Source organism: Chelonia mydas, chromosome 17 (genome assembly GCF_015237465.2).
Source record: "Chelonia mydas isolate rCheMyd1 chromosome 17, rCheMyd1.pri.v2, whole genome shotgun sequence".
In the NCBI taxonomy this organism is placed as follows: domain Eukaryota; kingdom Metazoa; phylum Chordata; order Testudines; family Cheloniidae; genus Chelonia; species Chelonia mydas.
The window spans coordinates 10,436,469-10,458,137 of NC_051257.2; the positions used below are offsets into that span (position 1 = coordinate 10,436,469).

Consider the following 21,669-nt stretch of genomic DNA (forward strand, 5'->3'; position numbering starts at 1 on the left):
CTTTCTAGAGTAAAGGCAGTGATGAGCTGCCAAAATCTTAACAACCGGTTCCCTACAAGAAGTTCTGATTTAAGGGATCTGGGGAATTGTAGTCAGAGGGAGGAGAGGAAAATATCAGGTGACAATCATGTGACCAGCCACAGTATATAAAGGAAGCCTGTTGCTCAGAAAGCACAGAGGGATGTAGGAGTTTGCTGGTGGTGGAAATCTTAGTTGACAGACCTGCAGGGAGCAAAGCAAAGCGTGGGTGAAGCCTCAGCTGGGAAAGGCTATATAGGTCTGTGAAGCCCTGGAGGGAAGGATAAGGGTGATGAAGCCCTGGTGAAGGTCTTTAGGGACTTTGGGAAGGGCTGGGAAGAACTGGTGAGCTTGGGGAAGGGGACTAGAAGCTTTGCTTTCAGTGAAGCTTACTTTATGTTCATAAACCAAACCCCAGAAGGGGAGTGGTAATTCAAAAGTGCCAGTTGTGGGTATTTTTCTTGATGGGTATGAAAATCAAGGTAGTGGATGCACCTGATGGCAGAGTAGGTAAGCTGCTGCTTCAGGTATATATCTGCCCATGTTCATCCCCACAGCAGGTGGATTTCCACCTGGTGCAAAGGTCTCAAACAAAATCCTAGGCACCACTGAAGCCCCAAGTAAGTGGTGTAATTTGGGCTTCAATATTGCACAAGGTGTCTGCACTAGAGTAACTCTTGCATACGCTGAATGAAGACCTGCATTGTATGTAAACTAAAATGTTTGTATTTTAAATAGATTAACTTGGATATAAGGGGAGTGCATGATACGTTCAAGAGAGACTGGCTCCCAGTATCTCTTTAATCTTCTGGGTAACCACATTAAAGTCAAGACTGTGCCATGTACCCTGCATTCTCCTACTGTCATCACTGTGTGGTGGGAAAAAGTGCAGTGCTAAATAAACTCAGGACAGTCACTCTAGCTCCTGATACTTAAAAAGTCCCAGTCTAATAATGGTCTATAACCTTTTTTATGTTTTTAAGCACTCTCCAAATACTCATGATCTGCAAGGGGTTGGACTTGGTTCCAAACTTTCTCCAAGTTGAGGAGTATTTGGATCTAGGCTTTAGGTTAGGGCCCATCTCTAATGTGGACTAAACACTAACTAAACCAAAGAAGTGTTTTGTTAAATAACTGCATTGTGGGAAACTGCGCGTTCAACATCTCCACATTGCTCTGCCATCAGTTATACAAGTAGCCAGAATCCCTGGCATTGCTGGGTGTCTAAAAGACTCTTGACTACTGTGTAGCAAGTAGCTGTTTGAGGGTAAATCATTGCGTTTTCTGTGAAGTAGGAAGACTAGTAATGGGGCACCTTTTATCCCAGCATTTTCGATAATAGGGGAAGGACCCTGTGATGGGGTGCTTGCCCAATACTGACAGCAAGGGGTTAACAGGGCCCTAGAGAGGCTGCACAGGAAGTAGCCAATAGGAGAGGGGCTGAGAGGAACAGCTAATCAGGTCCCAGAAGGCCCATATAAGAAGAATTGCAGTTACTCCCTGAAGTTCAAGGAGGGAGGACTGGGTGCCTGGCAGGCAGGAGGAAGCTAGCACCCTGGCTAGAGAAGAGCTTCTGGCTGGCTGCTGAGATTTGCAGGCTGAGGCACTGAGGCAAGGACAAAGAGGGTGCTGGGGCCACTGGGAAAGTGGCTGAATAATTGGCTGCAGTCGCCGCTGGGGACGTGGCGGTACAGTTGGACTGCAACACTCGCCCCTGGAAGGTGGGCGCACAGCTCATGACACGTCCGCAGGGTTGCGTCCTGAAGAGAATGCTGCGTTCCGTGGAGCGATGTGGGTCTGGGAGCAGAAGTGATGGCGGGCGAGGCACCACCAGGCGTGGGTGTAGTGACCTGTGGAGCTAATCCCCAAGATGATCAGCAGGAGGCGCCAGCATGGTGAGTGGAGCCCCGTCACAGACCCTAACAGCCAACACTCAAACTTGGGCAACTGGAGTTAATCTCCTAAGTAAGTTGCCTGACTTTAAAAATGCTGAGCACCCCTCAATGTCAAAGGGTGCTGCTCGTGCTCAGTGCCTCTGAAATATCAGGTCGCTGACCGAGGTGCCTGGTTTTGGTCTCCTAAGTGTGAAAATGTTGTTGGTTGAAGTCCCCTTGAGCTGGCAGTGAGTGAGAGCCCTGTACAGTGTTAGTGTTGTGTACCTGGCTTGCATGGTGCCATGAACCAAGCTAACTTATTACACAATGTATTAGAATACATATGAGGCCCTGCCTTATGTGCAGGATTTCTGTATTCCGAGTGGGAGAAGCCTCTTCTGTCTTGAGTGTACTGGGAGTGTTATCCAAGAGACCTGCACGGGCTGTATTCTGCTCCCAGAGTGTCAGAGTAACTAGGAGTTACTTGTATTGCATGGTAGGAGAGCCAGGGTTTGGGATTTGGCACCTCTTCTGCAGCTTGAAGACAGTCCTTCATCCTCTTAAAAGCTCCTAGGTAACAATGAGATCTATACTGTATTGAGAAGACAGATTAGCATCAATAGACTTTAAATGCTGAAATAGTTAAACATATTGATCTCCACTGCAATCCTGTTGGCTCCTGCCCCTGAGAAATTCAGGCTTTAAATTGTTTGCCTTCTCTTTCTCTAAGAATGAGATTAGCAGAAGTACAAATACTCTTAGACATTCAATAAAAGCTGATTATTTTGCTATGACCACGCATCCAGTTGAACAAAGTCCCTTGTCAAATCACTTTCAACAGCCCCAGTTGAATCAATGCTATTTTATCATGGCATCATCTATGTACATAACCAATTTACACTCACTGATGACATATGGCCAGATCGATACCTTGTGTAAATTTGCACAGTTGCCTTGAAGTCAATGGAGTTAGGGTGAATTACACCAGCTAAGGATCTGATCTGCTTCTGCAGTAGCCATTTAACAAAAGGTTTTATGGTATGCCCCACAAAGAAAGATTGTAGGATGTCTTCCCGGGTACACTTGAGTGCCCCCCCCCACCTCTTCGTCACTCAACAAACTAGTGTGTTTTAAGTCTCTGGAGTCCAACCAGAGTCCATGCACGGTGTTTGTCTTGGGGTCCTTAGACAAATTCTTGGGGTGCAGATCCTCTGTCTAGCACGCCATCCTGACTTTTTATACCCTACAGTCCATTGCCCAGGACCTGGAACCAGTGCTGACCCCACAGGTTCCTCTGTATCTTAAACACATCCTCTCCCAAAATCCCACTGATGATATGAGCCTTCTGTATTGCAGATTAACATGCTCAGGTGGCCTGTGGTTAGGTGTAGTACATACAGGACTCGAACACACAGCATTGTTCTTCAGTAGCATAACAAATTCACAGATATACCAAAATAATAAATCTCATGTGTGGTTCTCTGCCTCAGTTTCCTCTCCACTCAAGAATATTCTTTGAGCTGGCGTCAGGGTCATCTGAGGCTCTCCAGTGTCCTTCTGTTGTAGTGCATGGGTTGGGTGCTTCTGAAACATGGAGGCTTCTCCCTCAGCTTGCCTCCTTTGACTGTGGCTGGCCTGTCCCCTTCCCTTCTCCTGCCCAAACTTCTTGTGTGTGGGTCTTTCCTCCTATGAGTCCTTTTTAAACACCTGTTTGGTCACTTCTGTCTTGTTGGCCTTCTTGGAGAATTTCCACTCCCTCCGTTTTGCACCTGCCTTTAGGCAAGAGGGGGAAGTATCTTCTCCCAGCTTGGGCAACCCCTCTTAGCATATCTATTGGCTGATCAAGGAACAATCATTATAATTGGGTACTCCCCATTGTCCTCGCTCTGGTGTGTACCTGTTGTAGATCCTGTCGGCAATGGTGGCTACCCAGAGGCAGAGGGCATTCGTGATCAAACAGTTTGATATCAACAACTGCATAATAAAGCCATGAGATCAACCTGAATTCATATATTTTACTTATGTTTCCAAAATTGTCACAGTCTATTTCCATTGATACTCCACTTTACTTTGCACAAATAAATCAAACATTCTTAGTGTCTTGGTTGTATTTCTCGTATAATTTCACAATCAATATGTTGTGATCCACAATCTTAAAAAGCTACCAGCACCTTTATTGAGGCAGCACCCCAGTTTGTGTCCCCCCCTTTTTTTTAAATCACTAGTGTATGTAGACACATTAATTGGAATATTTCCAGCAGCAATTCACATTTTAGAAAAATCACACGTCTTAAATGTAAATAGTTGTTCAAACAACAGAATAACCAGTAGAGGCATCTAATGCTTCAGGACAAATCATTTTTTGTAATCAGCAGTGTGTTCCTCTAGCTACTTTTAATGATTCTGGGCTAAATCCAATGTAACCTTGTCTGTATTGTTCAAATGCCTCTTACTGGATGACCTCAGTAAAAATGAGCTTATGTTCGCTCTTCCATTTGAATTTGTGGGTATGTAGACTTGTTAGTGAAGCTGAAAAGGGGCTGTTTGGATGGGTGGTTAGAGCAAAGCAGTTGAGAGCCTGGATAATCATAAAGGCCAATCTGAGCTGAGGTTTTGACTTCCCTGTGTGACCACTGGTAAGTCACTTGACCTTTCTGTACATAATGGTATGCGTACATTACAATCATGGGGTGTAATTGCAGCTTGTGTAGATGCAGCTTTAATCTAGCTAGTTTGGGTACCAGAGGGTGAAGCTGCAGCTGCATTGGTTTGTGCAGCTTGTTTAAAGGAATACAGACTAGCGCATCTGGGGATTAGCTTGATTAAAATGGAGGTGTCCAGGGAAAAACCCTAGAAGCATTTGCATTGTTTTGTTTCTCCCATGTTCTTAGATTCTGAACTCTCAGAGCAAGGACTGTTCTTAAATATTTAGAAAGGGCCTGGCATGGAGTGGGTGCTAATGCAAATAAATACCTGCAAGTCTCATTGTATTTTTCTTCCTTTGGTCAATCTCACATTTAGATAGATTGGGGAATTGGATCTTCAGTTTTCTATGCACACATTGGCATCCCCAGGCTTATTTTATTGTGTCCTGAGCCTCACAGATAAACATCCAAGATCTAGGGAGTGTTCCCAGTTGAGCTGGGTAAGCTGGCACGTATTGTAAATTGCCATATATTCCTTCTCTATCTCCAACACAGTATTCCAGGTAACAAACAGCGTGAACGGGGTCCCAGAAATGCATTACAGGTAGGCTCGTAATGACAATCAGTGCAACTAGTTCTCTGACTTACGTAAACCACATTAAGGCCTCTCAGAAATGTACCCTGCTGTGTTTGATGTTGAGCTAATAATCACCTCTTGGGTGAGTGAGTTGTTTGTGATCACTTTTGGTAGTTGCCTGAGAGAGGTTTCACTACACCCGAGAAAGCGTGTTAATATGACATAACGTGTCCTATGTATGAACAATGCATCTTAAATAGCAACCTGCAAAAAACAGGCTTTGGAATCTTTTCTTTTCTTTTCGCCACAGGAACCCACTGCTCTAGGCATGTCGGTAGATTTCCAGCCTCATTCCACTGTAGCAGTAGCATGGGGAAAAGTAGCAGGCAGCCTCCTTTGTTCTACAATTCATTCCTGTGCTGCCTTGCTTTGCCTTATCGATAGGGCTGGGATGTGGAATGTCTTTTAGCGGCCACGATATAATCTAATCCCGTTCCTGCATGGACGCTACCTTTTCATGTAGAATTGGAATAAAAAGATGAATAGTGTTGCTATTCCTTTAGTCTAAATCAGTGCATGACGGATTAGAACATTAATGATGCAATTTGTCTTCTGCAGCCAAAGGAGCAAAGCAAAGAACTATACTGTCCTTCCTGGGCATAATTTCAGCACCAGCTGTTCATCAGTAAAGGTACTCCTCGATACTAACAAGTATGCCCATCTCTCCCTTGCCTGTATTTCGATGATCTATCACAGATCTTTCTATATACAAATAGGTGGGTAAGATATATGCCAAGTGTTCTTTGCAAATCAGAAATAAATGCATGGTTTGTTCATAATCACTTTTAGAAAAAAATCTAAGTTTTCTTCCTGATGAATTCCAGTAGGATGTTACTTGCTGGCATTTTGGCAATTGTAGAAATTTGAGATGGAAAAGACCTGCTGGCAAAATGCGAAAGAGGACTGTAATTTTGGGTGTCCGGAGATGGTTTTGAGATATTCCAAGTTGGACCTCTGAAATTAGAGAACACTTCTGAAAAATTTGGCATTACTGTAGGACAGATTACTTCCATAGGCATCCGTAAGAGCAGAGGTGGGCAAACTATGGCCTGCGGGCCACATCCGGCCTGCGGGACTGTCCTGCCCGGCCCCTGTGCTCCTGGCCCGGGAGGCTAGCCCTCCTCCCACGCACCCACACTGCCGCGCGGTGCAATGCTCTGGGCGGCGGGGCTGCAGAGCCCAGCCTGACCTGGTGCTCTGTGGTGCGTGGCCGCGGCACGGCTGCCTATGCTGGTGCAGCCATGCTGCCAGCCACCGGTGCTCCAGGCAGCGCGGTCAGGGGTCAGGGTGGGGGGGTTGGATAGAGGGCAGGAGAGTTCGGTGGGTGGTCAGGGGCATGGATAGGGGTCGGGGCGGTCAGAGGGCGGGGAACGGGGGTTAAATTGGGGGCAGGAGTCCCGGGGGGAGGGCAGTCAGGAAGGAGAGGAGGGGTTGGATGGGGTGGCGGGGGGCGGTCAGGGGACAGGGAGCAGGGTGGTGGTGGATGGGGCAGGGGTCCCAGGGGGTCAGTCAGGAAGGAGAGGGGAGGTTGATTGGGGTGGTGGAGGGCAGTTAGGGGCAGGGGGCAGTTAGGGGGAAGGGTCTGGGGGTGGTCAGGGAGAAGGGGTGGTTGGATGGGGTAGGGGTCCCAGGGAGGTAGTCAGGAAGGGGGGGGTTGGATGGGGTGGCGGGGGGCAGTTAGGGGCAGAGGTCCCCAGGGGGCCGACAGAGGACCGAGGGGGGGGAGTGGATGGGGCAGAGGTCCCCAGGGGGCCGTCAGGGAACAGGGGTAGGTGGATGTGGCAGGAATCCTGGGGGGGCCGGTCCACGCCTGGCTGTTTGGGGAGGCACAGCCTCCCCTAACCGGCCCTCCGTACAATTTCAGAAATCCGATGCGGCCCTCAGGCCAAAAAGTTTGCCCACCCCTGTGTAAGAGGCTCAGCCCTGGGTGAAGAGTTCACGATGTGGCCAGTGTAGTTTTGTTCAGTACAGTGACTCAAATTCAGACCGAGTATCGGTGGATGCATCTCTGAGGTAGAGTTGGTCAGGAATTTTTTGATGAACCCTCCTTTTGCAAAAAAATAAAAATAGTTATGTGTCAGAATCAAAAGTGCTCCTGAAATGGTTTTGACAAATCTCCTAACTCAAAACATTATTTAAAAACGTTGAAATTGTCAAAATGCTCCATTTTAACACTTCAGAAAATATTTTGATTTTTTTGCGATGAAATGAAATGTTGTTAGATTTAGACTAAAGGAAAGAAAAAAGTCAAAACTGAAACTCAACGTTTTGAAATTACTGCAGCAAAACATCTTGTTGGACCTGAAGCAAACTCTTTCTTTCAGATTTCTGGTTCAAAAAACACCAAGTTCAACTGCTGTCCTGATTGAGGATGGGAAAATGTGGATCCCTCAGATTTTTTGCAGGGTGGGAAAATAGTGTCCCGTCCAGCTGTACTCTGAAGCCTTTTACTTGCAGCATTAGGTTTTCAAAATAAGTCTGTAATTTGCCCCTATACGTGCCTCATTATGGATGGCGCTGAGCACTCACTGAATTCAGTAGGAGTTAAAGGCACTCAACGCCCTGCAGGTGTTTCCCAGGGTTCTAACCCTGTCTCTTCCTGCCTGCTGTGTGCGCTCACGTTCCTGTGTCTGTTCTTTTTCTCTGTCACCTGCTTCCACCGTTTCTCTGTCACTTGAAACAAGGGGAAGCCAGGATGCACAGCTGCTGCAACCTCAGCCAGCAGGGGGCGTTTTTTGCATGTCACAGGGACTGATCTACAGCACATTAATTAGCTGATTACACTGCTAACTCAACATGAAGCTGTGTTATTCATGTGCAAACTATGTTAAAATAATGCTAAGTGATCTGGCTTAACACAGCACAAGGTCTGGCTAATTCCAGCCTGGGCTGGTTGCAGCTGTCAGAGGATTATTTTGCTCCTTCAGAAAACAAGTGACAGTCATTTTACCCCAGTTCTTGATAGATCCTCTTTAATAGGTTCATTAGTGCAAATTTGTGCAAGCTGCAGTCTTCTGATGGAAATGCTGTCCTTTTGATCTAGCTAAGCTTGGTAACAACATAATATTTAGCACACTAAAAGCAGGGTCCCTTCCTAACCTGCCCTAGAAACACAGTTCACACACTGTGTAAAATGCAAACGTGTGCTACTTCCTGACCTTGGTTTATTAATAAGCAAAACAGCAATAAGATAATAAAGTTCTGCTGGTGCCTCGCCAGATTTAGCTGCTCCGAGGGTTCCTCCCTGCAAGATTGCTCAGCCCACACCCTATATCCTCTCTCCATCTCCCTTAAATCCAACTGGGGAAAAGTTACGTCCTCAGTAGAACTCCCTGAGCCCTTTTTCAGTGGAATCATCTCCTGCAAACTGGGCGGTTATTTCAGGCAAACGCTGCCAGCTGGATTTTTGTTACATTAGTTCTACGCTGATAGCATTTCATATGCTTAAATGGAGTCACTCCAGTGTAAGTGTGGGGAGAAACAGAACCATAGTTCTTTTCATTTTCAAATTGCTTTACCAATGGGCGCCTAATTCTGTGCTGGCTTGTGGAACTTCAAAGACTTCAAAGGGCATACATTGGTTCTCAGTGCAGAATCTGGGCCAATACTAGCTAGCTTTTCCTCACAACCCCTTTGTGAGGCAAGCAATATTATCACCCCCATTTACAGAAGGGGGGGAAAACTGGGCCAGAGTGGTGAAGTTTCCATTGGCCTCCATAAGAGAATAGAACTCGGGACTTCCAGGCTGCCATTCCTCTGATCAGGCCATTAGACAGGACCCTTCTACATTTATTGTATTGTATATGCAGCTTATGCTGTGCATATGTATCAATAATTTTGAAGAATGTATTTCCCTGGCCCTGCATACCTTTTCCCTTACAGTGTCCTGTGACTGGTTCAATAGTCTTTTTAAAAACCCTCTGAAAACCTCTCATTTTGAAATGACCAGCCAGCTTTCACTTTAGTTGCACAGAAGGACTGATAGGAAATGCGGGTTCAATCCTGCAAGAGACCGAGTGCCCTCAATTCCCATTACTTCACGGAAAGCGGGAATTGAGGCTGCTCAGCATGTCACAGGAGGCAACTGGCACCTTGCAGGACTGGCCTTTCAGCGTATGTCTACACTGCACTCAGGAGGGCTGATTGCAACGGGATAAATAGACCCGTGCGACCTTCGGTGCTGCGAGCTTGCTTAAAATAACAGTGTAGTTGCAGTGGCATGGGCGGCGGCATGGGCTAGTTTCCCGAGTTCTATTCTCCGCCCCCTTCCAGACCCCAGGTATGTACTCACCACGGGCTAGCCCTCCCCACACTGTTATTTTGAGCAGTCTACCTCGATCCGAGCTAGCCTGTCTATGCCTACCCGTGCTGTCCAGCTGGCAGAGTAGGCATCTGAGCTGGCAGAGGCGGGTAATGCATGTTTACAAGGGTCGGTGTGCTTTGCCCATGTGTGTGAGAAAGTGGGAGGGTGAGTGAGAGGGTGGGATGTGAGACTAGAAATGCTTCATTATCTGTCCTTTGTGGAAACTGCCACCTCATTTACTGCAGGAAACCACACGTGCGATTAACAGTTACCAGGCAGCGGCTGCTGGGCAGCTTGGGGTCTCAGATTCTTCTTTTTCTCACCCATCTTCTTTTTCTCGCCCATCCGCTCTGACCCTTAGCTCGAGCAGAACCTTTGCATTAAGGCTTTCATTATAAATCCGATGTAAGCACTGACTGTGGATAGCAAGTGAGTTAGCGTCCTCATGGCCCACAATCATGTGCAGAAAATAGAGCGATGGGGGGAAAAACCCAACTGCAATATACAGCTCAGTTACTCAGTCATCTAGTTTTGCACTCAAATTGCTACACCCCCCCCCCCACCTGTAATAAACACATTCAGTGGGCAATATAAATGGAAGAGGAGTGTGGTTGCTCGTTAATAACGCTTACTGCTTCTCACCTGCAGATCTGAAAGTGCTTTACAAAGGAGGTTAAGTCCCAATGCCCTCATTTTATTTCTGGGAACTGAACCCCAGAGAGAATGAAGTGATTATGACTTTCCCAAACGACACTGGAGACCAGTTGGGAATCTAAGATGATCTCGTGGCTTCCGCTCCTCTGGACAACACAACTTCCCCACTGGATAACAGAGAATTCTGGGCCACACCTATTAAGGAAACGCTGCATTTTGTGTTATGATGCTATGATGCCATGGAGCCCTCTCAGTGTGTCACATTGCGTCAGTGCTTCCATCCTTCTCTGATTTCTCCTTCGTACCCACAGATGCATTTACTGCTATTTCCCAACATCTCTCTTTTTCCCTTCTGAGATGCAGAGAGGAAAGCTGTGTGGGTGGCAGTTCCTACTGCTGACAGTAGCTGGCATCAAATTAAGAAGAGTAGACGAAGGGAGGTGTGAGCAAGATCTGATTCAACGGAGCCCAAAGACGTTGCTAGTGCTTCATCTCAGTGCTTGTGTACCTAGGCAGCACACGACACAGACGTCACTTAAGGGCTTAAATACTTTGCAGGCTCTCTGTTCAGGGGTGATCCCTGTGCTAGGGACTGATCCCAGATATCCTGAGTCTTAGTCCCGTGCATTAACCACGCGGATGGTTGAGAGGGCGAATGATGGGCTAAGGAAACTTTAACTGGTTTGAAATGAACCAGTGGTGGCTGTGATGGAAAAGCACTTACGGTCTGATGGCCTACGTGAAATGGGCTGGCAGCCTAGTTCCTACTGAACGGGTATCCACAATACAAATGCAACGCTGTACGTGTCACCGACTAGCTAAGTGAAGTGAGGCCTAACTCTTGACGATGTTTCTCGGTCTCTTATGCACTGACTTTGAAATACCGCCTCCGATCAATTTCAAGGACAGTTGGAGGCATCGCTGGGCAGAGCCCTGTTGATCCCGATAGCAACTGGGAAACCTGACCGCTGCACACTGTGCCCACTTGGTGCGGCAGGCAGAGGGGCATTGTGACATGGGCGGTAACTCAGCCAGTCGTCATCCCCCTCCCTCCTATTATTTTCATACTTCAATCCCACTGGTTGAAACACGTTGGCAAATGAATACGGGTCGGGACTAGGGTGCTTTGCCAGAGTTGGGGCTCTGGGGGCTGGGGTGGGGGTTCAGGACCGGACTATCCGGGGCTGCTTCGGATCAGGAGCTGTATTGGCGGAGTGGGAGGAGGCCGGAGATTTGTCCTGTGACTCCCTCCTTGCCTGGTTCAGGTGGGATCATTTACCTCTGCCCCGTCGCAACTGTCTTAGTTCCTCTAACCAGGGCCCGTTGGTGCTGCAAGCAGAGAGGTTACTTGAGGGAGCGAGGGATGACTGGTTGTTACCTCTGATGTCACAATACTACTGCTCCGGCTTCTCTGCCTGCACCGCCACTTGGGCCCAGCTAAGGGGAGGCTGTTGCGGTGAAACCAATAAAACAACAAAGAGAAGAATGGGAGCGGCTTAGACGACATAACAATACAATGTAGGTTCAGTGGCAGAATTCTGTAAAATTGCTACAGATGGAGGGATACAGACTGTATTCCTGCCCCTCCTGCTGTCTCTGCATGAATCGGCAGTGAAGCAGTGAGCCTCTTGTTACTATTACAGTTAGGTTCATTCTTGTTTGGAGCCATAGTGAGCATTTTAGCTTAACCCTCAATGCAGATGGACCTCATTTGTAAATTCCATCAATATGCAAGCTGCATGACTTGCTCTTTCCTCTTACATGGGTAGAACTTTTCAAATGCAGTTGAGGCTCAATAGATTTGTAGCTGGTCTAAATAGCTAGAACTCCATTGACTTAAATGAAGCTATGTTTATTTACACCAGCTGAGGATCTGCCCCATGTTTGTCTGCCCCCTGCCCCCCAAGAGCCTATACTTCAGCGGAAGTCTTATTAAACGCTTTCTGTAAGTTTCATTTGCAATTCAGTGTCAGCTATGAGTGTTCTGCATTGAAGACTCCTGATAAAACCTCACTAGATAACCCATGAGTACAAACAAATAGACAAATCAAGTGTGTTTTGGCCATGGCAACATATAACTCCGGCACGTAGTTGGCATTTCTTGGTAAACAAAATCTAAACCGAGCAGTTTGCTCTCATTAAAATGAAAGCCTGTACATTGTAGTAAGAATGTACTGCCCAGTCTCTCTCCCTGTCCCTGCTATACTTTGTATCTTAATAATGGAGCCCTTGGAGAGTGGGGACACTTTTTTTTTTTTTTTTCACCATACAAAACTTCTGCTTAGACCTGGCATCGCATGGCAACTGGAACTGCAATCTGCAGTGTAGTGAAACGAGTTTGGACTTTCATTCTCCGTTGCTATACATGGAGTTTCATTACCTCTTAATTCACAGTGGGATAGATGGTGGCTTTCAGCACAGCCTGAGCAAGAAGGGGCGCAGGGGCTGTACCACTCCAGCAGGAGCCCTTGGAGGCACGGTGATCTCTGAGTCACAATTCTGCCCCTTCTTCCTATCGGTGGAGTAGGTGTAGCAATTGGCTGCTGGCCTGTATTAGCAGCTAATGACACTCGCCCCCAGTTAGCTGAGCTGTGCTGGCCATTGAATGGGAGTGGTCTAGCAGGGGCTTTGTCTGTTTGCCTCTGTACCTGCCCTAAAGGGGAGTAGATGCATGCAGCGACTCTCGTACACCTGCACACCTGGATCTAAAGGGCCATCTTACCCCTGCGTGCGTACATAGGGGTATAAGGTCTATGTTCCCCTCCCATCCCTAAATTCAACCCTGGTAAAACTCCTCCTCAGGGAATTTGGCCCCTGATGTTTTGTGCAATTACTGTTCACACCAGTCAAAGATCCAGGGCCTCCTTGTGTGAAGCACAGTACAGACGAAAGACAAGGAAAACAGTCCCAAGAGAGCGACCCTCTTATTTCTCTCCTATTTTCTGGAACAGGATGTTTTAAAACATATCTCCAGGGATGGATTTTTTGGGGAGTGATATTATTCTACCAGCTGTGGTTGTTTTTTTGGCAGTGCTTTGTCTGGAGATCTGGTCCCAGCAGCATATTGGTATCCTAAAACTATTTAATTATTTTGCTTCTCTAGGCATACCTCAAGGACCTGCTCCATCTGAATGCAATGGCAAAACTCCCATTGACTTCAGCCATGCAGGATCTGGCCCTGATCGCATACGACACTAACCAATTCCACAGCCAAACACTAGGCCCCAGTCCTGCAAGATGTGGAGCACCCCGGCGGAAGCTAATGAGAAAGGAGAGGGCTCAGCAGTGTGCAGGATCAGGCTCTCACATACTTAGCACAGAATGCTCTGAGATTTCATTCCCCAGTGCCTTTGTCACAGAGCCTCAGAGAAGTCGTTAATTTTGGCTATTACAGATGGTGCCAAAGATTCATCTTCCCTGGAGCTTTTGTGTTTCTTAATTTTAGTTGATTGATTACAATGACTTGGCTATTACTGTTTTGAAGGGAACATTTTTTCCCCCCCGTTGGTTTCAGTCATACAGAATATTCCTGGGGCAGGAAAATGTCACAGCAGACAAATTGTTTCTGGAGAGGCTGCCATAAGGACCCAGTGGCAGAGGCGAGATGTTCTGTAACGACACGTCCCCGGTGAAATGCCGTGTTCCCAGTTTAGCTGGTGCTCATGGGTGGCCCAGGGGTGCTGCAGGTCAGCTTTGAGGTGTGTTGCCTGAACTGTGCTGCGGAAACAAAACATGTCTTAGGAGCCTGATCCAAAGCCTAATGAAATCGGTGAAAAGACTCTCATTGACTTCAATGGGTTTAGGATCAGGTCCTGTCTGTAACTCTAATTTTCCTATCATTTTTGTTCCATCAAGATTTCAAAGCTATTTTTTGGATTGTTCTTTTCCATCAGAAAAACTGTATTGCAAACAAGACAGTCATAATCATTATCTTCACAGCAAAGGCATTGAATTAGGACGATATTGAATGACTGGCCAATGAAATAGTGTCCCACAGAATTGAGGTCCAGCGAGACAGAGTTCTGAGAAGTTTTGCACAGCCACCATGTCCAGTTGGGGAGTTTATTATTAGCAGGTGCCATTCAGCTGTCCTTTGCTTTTGGTGTTTGTTTGGAAAACCTTAAGCCTAAGGCTATTCAGATTCCTGTTGGTTGCTGTACTGGGTAATTCTGTGTCCATTTGGATCCAGCCTATGAGAGAGTCTGCAGTGGCGTCCTGAAGGCACAAATGAAATTTCTCTGTTTGGGGTCTGAGTGAATTACCCAAACCTATTGGACGGAAAGGCTCCTGTTGTTGTTATGATAGGTGCTGTGCAAACACGGTAAGAGACAGGCCCTAACCCAAAGAATTTACACTGAAAACAGAGCAAGACTGACACAAGGTGGGGACAGAAGACGAGGCACAGAGGCGGGAAGTGACTTGCCAAGGTCACACAGCAGGTCGTGACAGAGTCAGGAACAGAGTCCAGATCTCCTGCCTCCCAGTCTGGTGTCGTGATCCCTAAACCACTCTGACTTCAACGGGCTTTGGATCAGGCTCTAAATTAGCAGTGGCTTTACTTCTATGCTGTCCCCTTACTCTCTATTTATACATCACACACTTGTAAATGTAAGGATTGGAATTCAGGATAAACCAGTAATAATTGCAGCTTAAAACCCTGTGAGCTTAAATTCTTAGAACAAAACTGCTTTTCTTTATTCAGTGAGCTGCTGTTTCTGGCAAGGTTGCTAGGGATCTGTTGGTGTTTCCTGCTGCTTCAGTAGATACAGTAACAAATAGCTAGATTGCAGCCGTGTAAAAAATATAAATTACTCTAGTGCACATAGATGTTCAGGCAGATTCTTAGCTGGTGTAACCAATGCGGGAGTGATGCCGATTTTACACCCCCTGAGAGCCAACCTGGGTTCACCCATTTATTGCCGATGTGCCTGGCCATCAGGCCCTGTCTTCTGCATCTTGAGCCTGGGAGGAGGAAAAATTGTCTTCTTGAGGATGCTACTGTTCCATTTTCTTCTTCCATTGATGTACTAAAGCTGTAACTCCTTCAAGGCAGTTGTGAGGCTATTCTTGCTGTCTGGGTATGCCGGTGCTGCTAATGTCTGGAGGAGAATTATCCATCATCTCCAAGGATGCTAATCTGTCATTTAAAGTCACACGGCCAGACTTCACTTTGCTCCACTGGTATAAATCCAGTGCAACTCCAGAGTCGTTGAGTTATTCTGGATTCGCACTGGTGCCACTGAGATCTGAATTTGACCCTTCTGCTGTTGTTTTTAGCAACAAAGTGCAAAGCCCCAGCTAATAAAAATCTCATGCAGATGCTAACTGGGCCAAATTCTGTAGTTCCATTGACTTCAGTGGCAGTTTTACTTGCGTAAGGTTAGGGGATGTGGATATTTGGTATTAAGGATTTAAGTTTTATTTCCCCTTGTTGTTCCTTTTAAGATCCCTAGCACAAAAAGGGTGCAATTTCATATACAAGCTTAATCTATGTATTCAGGGCTCTGGGTAACTGGTAAAAATCTAGAGCAACTCCAGTGACTTCAATGGAGGTACTCTGGATTTACACCCGTGTAACTGAGAGCAGAATTTGGCTTTTCGGCTTATACCTGAGAGGCATGGTTGGGTGGAATAGATGATGCCAGTGTTTTGAAAGAATCTGTTTGAGGGGTTTTTCTCAGCATGTTTTGTATATGTGTGTTAAATACACACACTCATGTACACACACACAATATGCATACGTACATATCTGCAGGGGCACTCAGAGGGCCAGACCCTCAGAAAGTATAAATGAGCATATCTCCATTGAATTTAGTGGGATTCTACTAATTTATACCAGCTGAAGATCTGCCCAAAGTATTTCATGTGTGAAAGTAGAATGAATTATATTTCATTAAAGAGATGCTGCTTGAAAGGTTTGTTGAAATATAGTTGTCAGGAAGAGAAACATTAAGGAGTGTGAGACAATGGGTCCTCAGACTAATTAACTTAGAGCTTCTACTGAGCTAGGAGATTGGTAAATGTTAGTATGCAAATAAGATATGTATGTATATTTGTCAGTTTCTCTTCCTTTTGTCTCTTATGTTAAATTGGCTTTGGCTTATCTGTATAAATAAGTTAGCTTGAGCTTTTGCAGGAGGCTCACACATCTGGGTGCATTGGCAAAGCGCTTTGCTAATAAACAGAGTGGTCTGACAAATTTGTGAGTCTTGAATCTGACTTTGACACATGCAACGTCTGGCTTTTACTCTGTTAGCCTTATATCAGAGGCTCTGGCCCAGCACGGAGCCTTGTGGGGAAGGGGAAAGGGTTACTTTGCATTCTGAATTCATTCTCTGTAGGCTGGAACATTTAATGATCCAATGAAAATTCACCAGATTTGAAAGCAGATACTGTCTGAATACTGATCAGGGTGCTGCATTCTTGCCCCTAGAATTTGTCCCCTCCTCTTTGTGTACTCTAGAAAAAACAGCTTTGTCCTTTGTAATATGGATCGCTGTCTGAGACTCATAAGTTTCAGTACTTCGCTGATGCTTTGGACCCTAAAAGAGGAAAGTGTGATTCGAACTGCCCCAGCTTTTACATGATGAATAAGGAAAAGGGAAACATTAGTTTGCCGATGAAACATCCTATAGTTTTGAACACTGAGCTTGCTTCAGAGTACACGCCAGGCGAGAATCTGTGGTACCTGGTGATGTGTAAACGGTGACAACCGGCAGAGATGTGGAGAAGAGAGTGGTGATAGGGAAACCTTTGGTGTGATTTTCTTGATGCTAGTGCCGTCTGGTAATTTTAGACTTTTGTAAGCAGCTAAAGGTCCACATTTACATTTACATAGAGTTTTGAAATCAGATCACAAAAGGGCCATAGACATTATATATAGAGTTGGTAGTTTGCAGCTATGCACTTCTTCTGTCAGTGGGCCTGGGAACAGGAACTTGGGATGAGACCCGAACTGGCTGCAGTTGCTCAGTACAGGTGAGTTGGACAGTCAGACAGGGAAGTGCGATGTCCTGCTTTTGGAGTGATATTTTCAGTGCCCTGTTATTTAAAGCTGTTGGAAGAAGCTTTGATGGGAGTGTATGACACAGCGCCCAAAGAGTGCCAAACCAGTTCAGTGCTACGATTTTGTTAGGCCATCTGCAGTATCTGGGTTAGAAGATGAAAGCAGAAGAGGGGAGAAGGATTATTTAGGATTGCACAAAAGGGTATAATCCAAAGGAACTCGGGATGAGAAATATGAAAGTATAATAGAGGAGGTGTAATCCTTCCTGTTCATTCATATGAGCCTAATCCAAAATCCACTGTAGTCAATGGGGGGTCTTTTTCAATTGGGAAATCAGGCCATAGGCCAGGGGTGGGCAAACTTTTTGGCCCGAGGGCTGCATCCTGGTGGAGAAATTGTATGCAGGGCCATGAATGTAGGCCTGGTGCAGGAGGGAGTGTGGGGTTTGGGAGGGGTGCAGTGTGCAGGAAGGGGCTCAGGGCAAGGGGTTGGGATGCACAAGGGGTGGAGGAGAGGGCTGAGGGCAGGGGGTTGGGATGTAGGGTGCAGGAGGGGTTCGGGGTGTGGGCTTTAGCCTGACGCCACTTACCTCAAGCGGCTCCGAGGTGGCAACGGCATGCAGCGGGGCTAAGGCAGGCCCCCTGCCCCCCCCACGCGGCTCCCAGAAGTGGCCAGCATGTCTGGCAGTGGCTCCTGGGGGTGGGGCAGGTGGGTCCACCACACGCCGCCCTTGACTGCGGGCACTGTCCCCGAAGCTCCCATTGGCCATGGTTCCCTGTTCCTGGCCAATGGGAGCTGCTGGGGGTGGTGCCTTCTGCCCTCTCCCCCGCCCAGGGACTGCAGGGACATGGTGCTGGCTGCTTTCGAGAGAGGCGTGGGGCCAGGGCAGGCAGGGAGCCTGCTTTAGCCCCGCTGCGCCATGGATCCAGCCTGCGGGCCGTAGTTTGCCCTCCCCTGCCATAGGCCCTTATGGGAAAATCCTATAGAACTTAACAGGAATGAAATTAATAGGGTTCTACAGAAATTTAATTGGGTTCCATTAAATCTTTACAAATCTATAGGGCCAGATCTTCAGTTGGATGAAATCAATAGCGATATTCTGATTCATACCAGCTGAGGATCCAGTACTAACTGAGTTTAATACCAGTGGGTGAGATCCTTTCTATAGGGTTTTTTTTTTTTAAACTGTCCTGCAGCATTCTATAAAAAGGCTAGAATTCTATTAAATTCCATAGGATGCCCCAGCAAACCGACTGTAAGGGAGTAGTTTTCTGTTAAATTCTATAGGGCTTTTCCGCAAGAGGAGCCTGTCATCAACTGACAGGCCTCATTTGAACAGCAAGCTTCTGATTTCAGTGTGATGCTGAGGACAAGTTGGCATGGAAATGCCTCACTCAGCTGGTGGTATAGTGATCCATTAACCTTGGCTTCACCTTCGGCGGCCCTGTATGCTCCACTATTACGAGACCTACAATCCTTGCGCTGTATATTGAAAAGCGTGAGAAAAAGGAAACTGAAGTTTTAAAGAAGACAAGTTAACAGCCGCTGACCCAAAGGAGAAGCCCCCTCTGTAATCAGCGCTTGCACAGAACTGTAGCACATGCTTGCAGGAAGTGGTGAGAGTGGTTTTCCTCCCCCAGAGCTCAGACTAAAGGACGGAATAGCTGGAGGGAGCACACTTCATGCATTGGCTGTGCCCACTCACAGAAGTGCCCTGTCTTCCTGTTTGGCTTCGAGCAGTGGGGCTAAGGTACAAGTGCAGCCGTGGACGGGGGGGACATTGCCGGCGACGCTAGGAAGAGTGAGCACGGCCAAGCAGCCACGATGTTTCATAGGAAACGCAGCGTCTCGTTCGGAGGTTATGGATGGTGGGTGATTTTTACCATTCACTTTGTGGGGCAATGAGCGGAGAGGAGGGGTTTTTTGTTCCGTCTTTGGTTTCCCTGCGGTAATTTAAAGGGGAAAACCCTTTGGTGGTGGTAATGTCCTGCTTTGAAGTAGAACCTGCAAAGGAAAGTGTCTTCCTTGTGCATTGTGAGAAGGGGAATATTTGAATGCTTTTGATTGAGGTACTTGGTTTTCTTTGATTCCCCTCCTTCTGAGATTTGACAGGGACAGCCTCTCTTAGCATAGTGGTTTGGTGCTTTACAGTCCATTCACCTTTTGGCATGAACACATTGTTCACTTAAATGCACAATTGCAAGAAGAGATCTGCGTGAATTTCAGTAGCTCCTCACTAGGTATGTAATCTGTAGTAGCAGGGATGCACTGTCTAATGCTATAGTGAACCCAGCCATTTAGTCGCTCTGTCTCTTCCCCTTTCTTCTTCTAATAAATAGAGTATCGTGGTTTCAGTATACATGGAAGAAGAGTTTATTGCACTTCCCATCAAGAGATAAGCTTTGCTCCATCTGCTAAACTGTATTACATGCATCCAGGCATCTAGCCTGATTTACCATGGACGCTGAGTCCAGGATGGATTGTCAATGACTGCTTGATGGATTGCTGTACACTTTATGCTTACTAGCTAGTGCTGGACTTGTCACCTGTCTCCTGATTTAAAGACTGATTGATATTTCTGGCCAGATGACAATTCAATACCCTCTTCCCTGCTTCGAAGAAGTCCAACTGTGGTATGTTGCGATCAGGCCACAGCAGTTAATGGATGTATCAGCAATTTCATCATCAAACCAGTCATTAAGGTCTGTCTCCGTCCACTGGACAGATACAGCTTGGGCAGAAGAAGGTTCCCTTCAGGCTACCCTGCAAAAGTCGTTCATTCGAACTTCTAGGGGCGAGAGCATAGTTCGCTTTCCCTTGCACGTTCAGTCCTGAGCGTGCCCGCTAAACGTGTGCCAGTTGTGATATTGCTTTTAAGTAGAGCTGGTCAAAAATGTTCTGATGGAGCAGTTTTCTGTCAGAAAATGCTGATTAGATGAAATCAGAATGTTTTTGAAATGTTCCTTTTATTAAAAAAAAATTGACGAAAAATTATCAAAGTGCTTTGTTTTGATGTGATTGGTTAGATTTGTGTGTTATATATACAATAACAGTTTAAATAAAGCGTTTTGATAAGGTCATTTAGATACTTCCAAACCAAAATTTTTTAGAATTTTTGTTTTGCAGGAAATGTTGACTTTGTTCTGATTCAGGATGAAACTTTGAAATGTCATAATTTCCTATGGGAAAAAAAATCTAGGATTTGCATGGCTCTAGTTTTAAGGTAGCCTGGCAGTTGCCCATGGAGAACTGGATCGCAATCCCAACAAACTCATTTGACGTAGACTGTCAATGTTAACTGCTTCAATCACAGACAAGCTAGCTCAAATTCAAACCAGTTCCCATGAGCTGAAATACCTCTGTTTCCTCGCTAGTTTACTGAATCATTCAGCCCTTGTCCAGGTTGCGTTTCCTTTCATACCTTACCTTACTAAGCATAGAATTAAACAACAGGTCGTCACTGCACCTTTGCATTTTCTTTCACAACAGCATGTAAAGAAGGACAAAGCATCAGCTGTAACTTTGAGTTTCCTGCCTCCATCTGGCTTGCGTCACCATCTAAATGCTGATTCATTTTAAATAATATTGTTATGGATTTTTGTTTCTATTATCAGGATCGGTGTCTCCTTCATTCCGATATTGTCAGAAGTAGGGGAACGTCTGCAAACTTATCTGGGCATAATCCATGTGGGATATGTGCTATAACACTGATCAGCAGACAGTGAAACCTGGGCTACAGGTCTTTTGTTGGGATGGGGGTGAGGGAGAACGGGTGCTATAGGAAAGGCCCCAAATGAAGCCGATGAGAGAAACCCCACTGTTACATACATCATTGGAAGATGTAGCAGGCAAGGTTAACGACTTCTTGGCAGCTGTTCAGAATTAAGACTTCAGTAATACTAATGCTTGGCTTATGCAGAGCATCTTTCACACGCTTAGGCCACTCTAGATTAGACCTGGTTTAGTGCATCAGAGTCCTTTGACTCCTCTTCCTTCGGCCCCAGTTGTACCCCTCTCACTCATGTGGAGTAGCGCTTACTCGCATCTCTTTGAAGTCCATGTGACGACTCAGCATGCAGAATCAGGCTCTCTGACGGTATCTGTTGCGTAACAGAGCACTGTCCTATTATAGGGTTGCCGACTTCGTAATATTTAAAAATCAGACACTCCAGCAGGAGTGCCAGAACCTCTGCTTCCCCCTGAGGCCCTGCCCCCTGTTTACTCCTCTTTCCCACTCCCTGCATGGGTCAGGAGCAACTCCCCTACAGAGCTGGGGCTGGGAGCTGCAACTGCCCGATGCAGGTAGGAGGCGGCCCCGGCTGAGTAGGGGCTGTCGCGGGTGATGATTCGATGCCTCCTTGCCTCCCCCACCCGTAGTAACCAGACATTGGGTGTCCGGTCAGGAGATCTGACTGGATACCATCAGGTCCCCTTTGTGACCGGACACCTGGCAACCCTACATTCTAAGGGCATGAGGTTCTGTAACTTCATTACTGGAGCTGCTCTCTAGCCGATCCATGCACTCTATAAGG

General features: G+C 46.5%; 1 protein-coding gene across 4 annotated transcripts in view; it reads left to right on the forward strand.

The window, feature by feature from the left end:
- The window catches only part of RAP1GAP2 (RAP1 GTPase activating protein 2), a 293,053-nt gene that overhangs the window by 64,567 nt on the left and 206,817 nt on the right, over window positions 1-21,669 (forward strand). The window contains exon 1 of one of the 4 annotated variants that reach the window (XM_043531451.1): window positions 18,766-19,005. The exons of the other annotated variants lie outside the window; for them this stretch is intronic. Within the exon in view, the coding sequence (XP_043387386.1) occupies window positions 18,962-19,005 (44 nt within the window). The 5' untranslated portion in view covers window positions 18,766-18,961. Of the gene's footprint in view, window positions 1-18,765; window positions 19,006-21,669 lie in introns of those variants that run through there. 4 annotated transcript variants of the gene reach the window in all.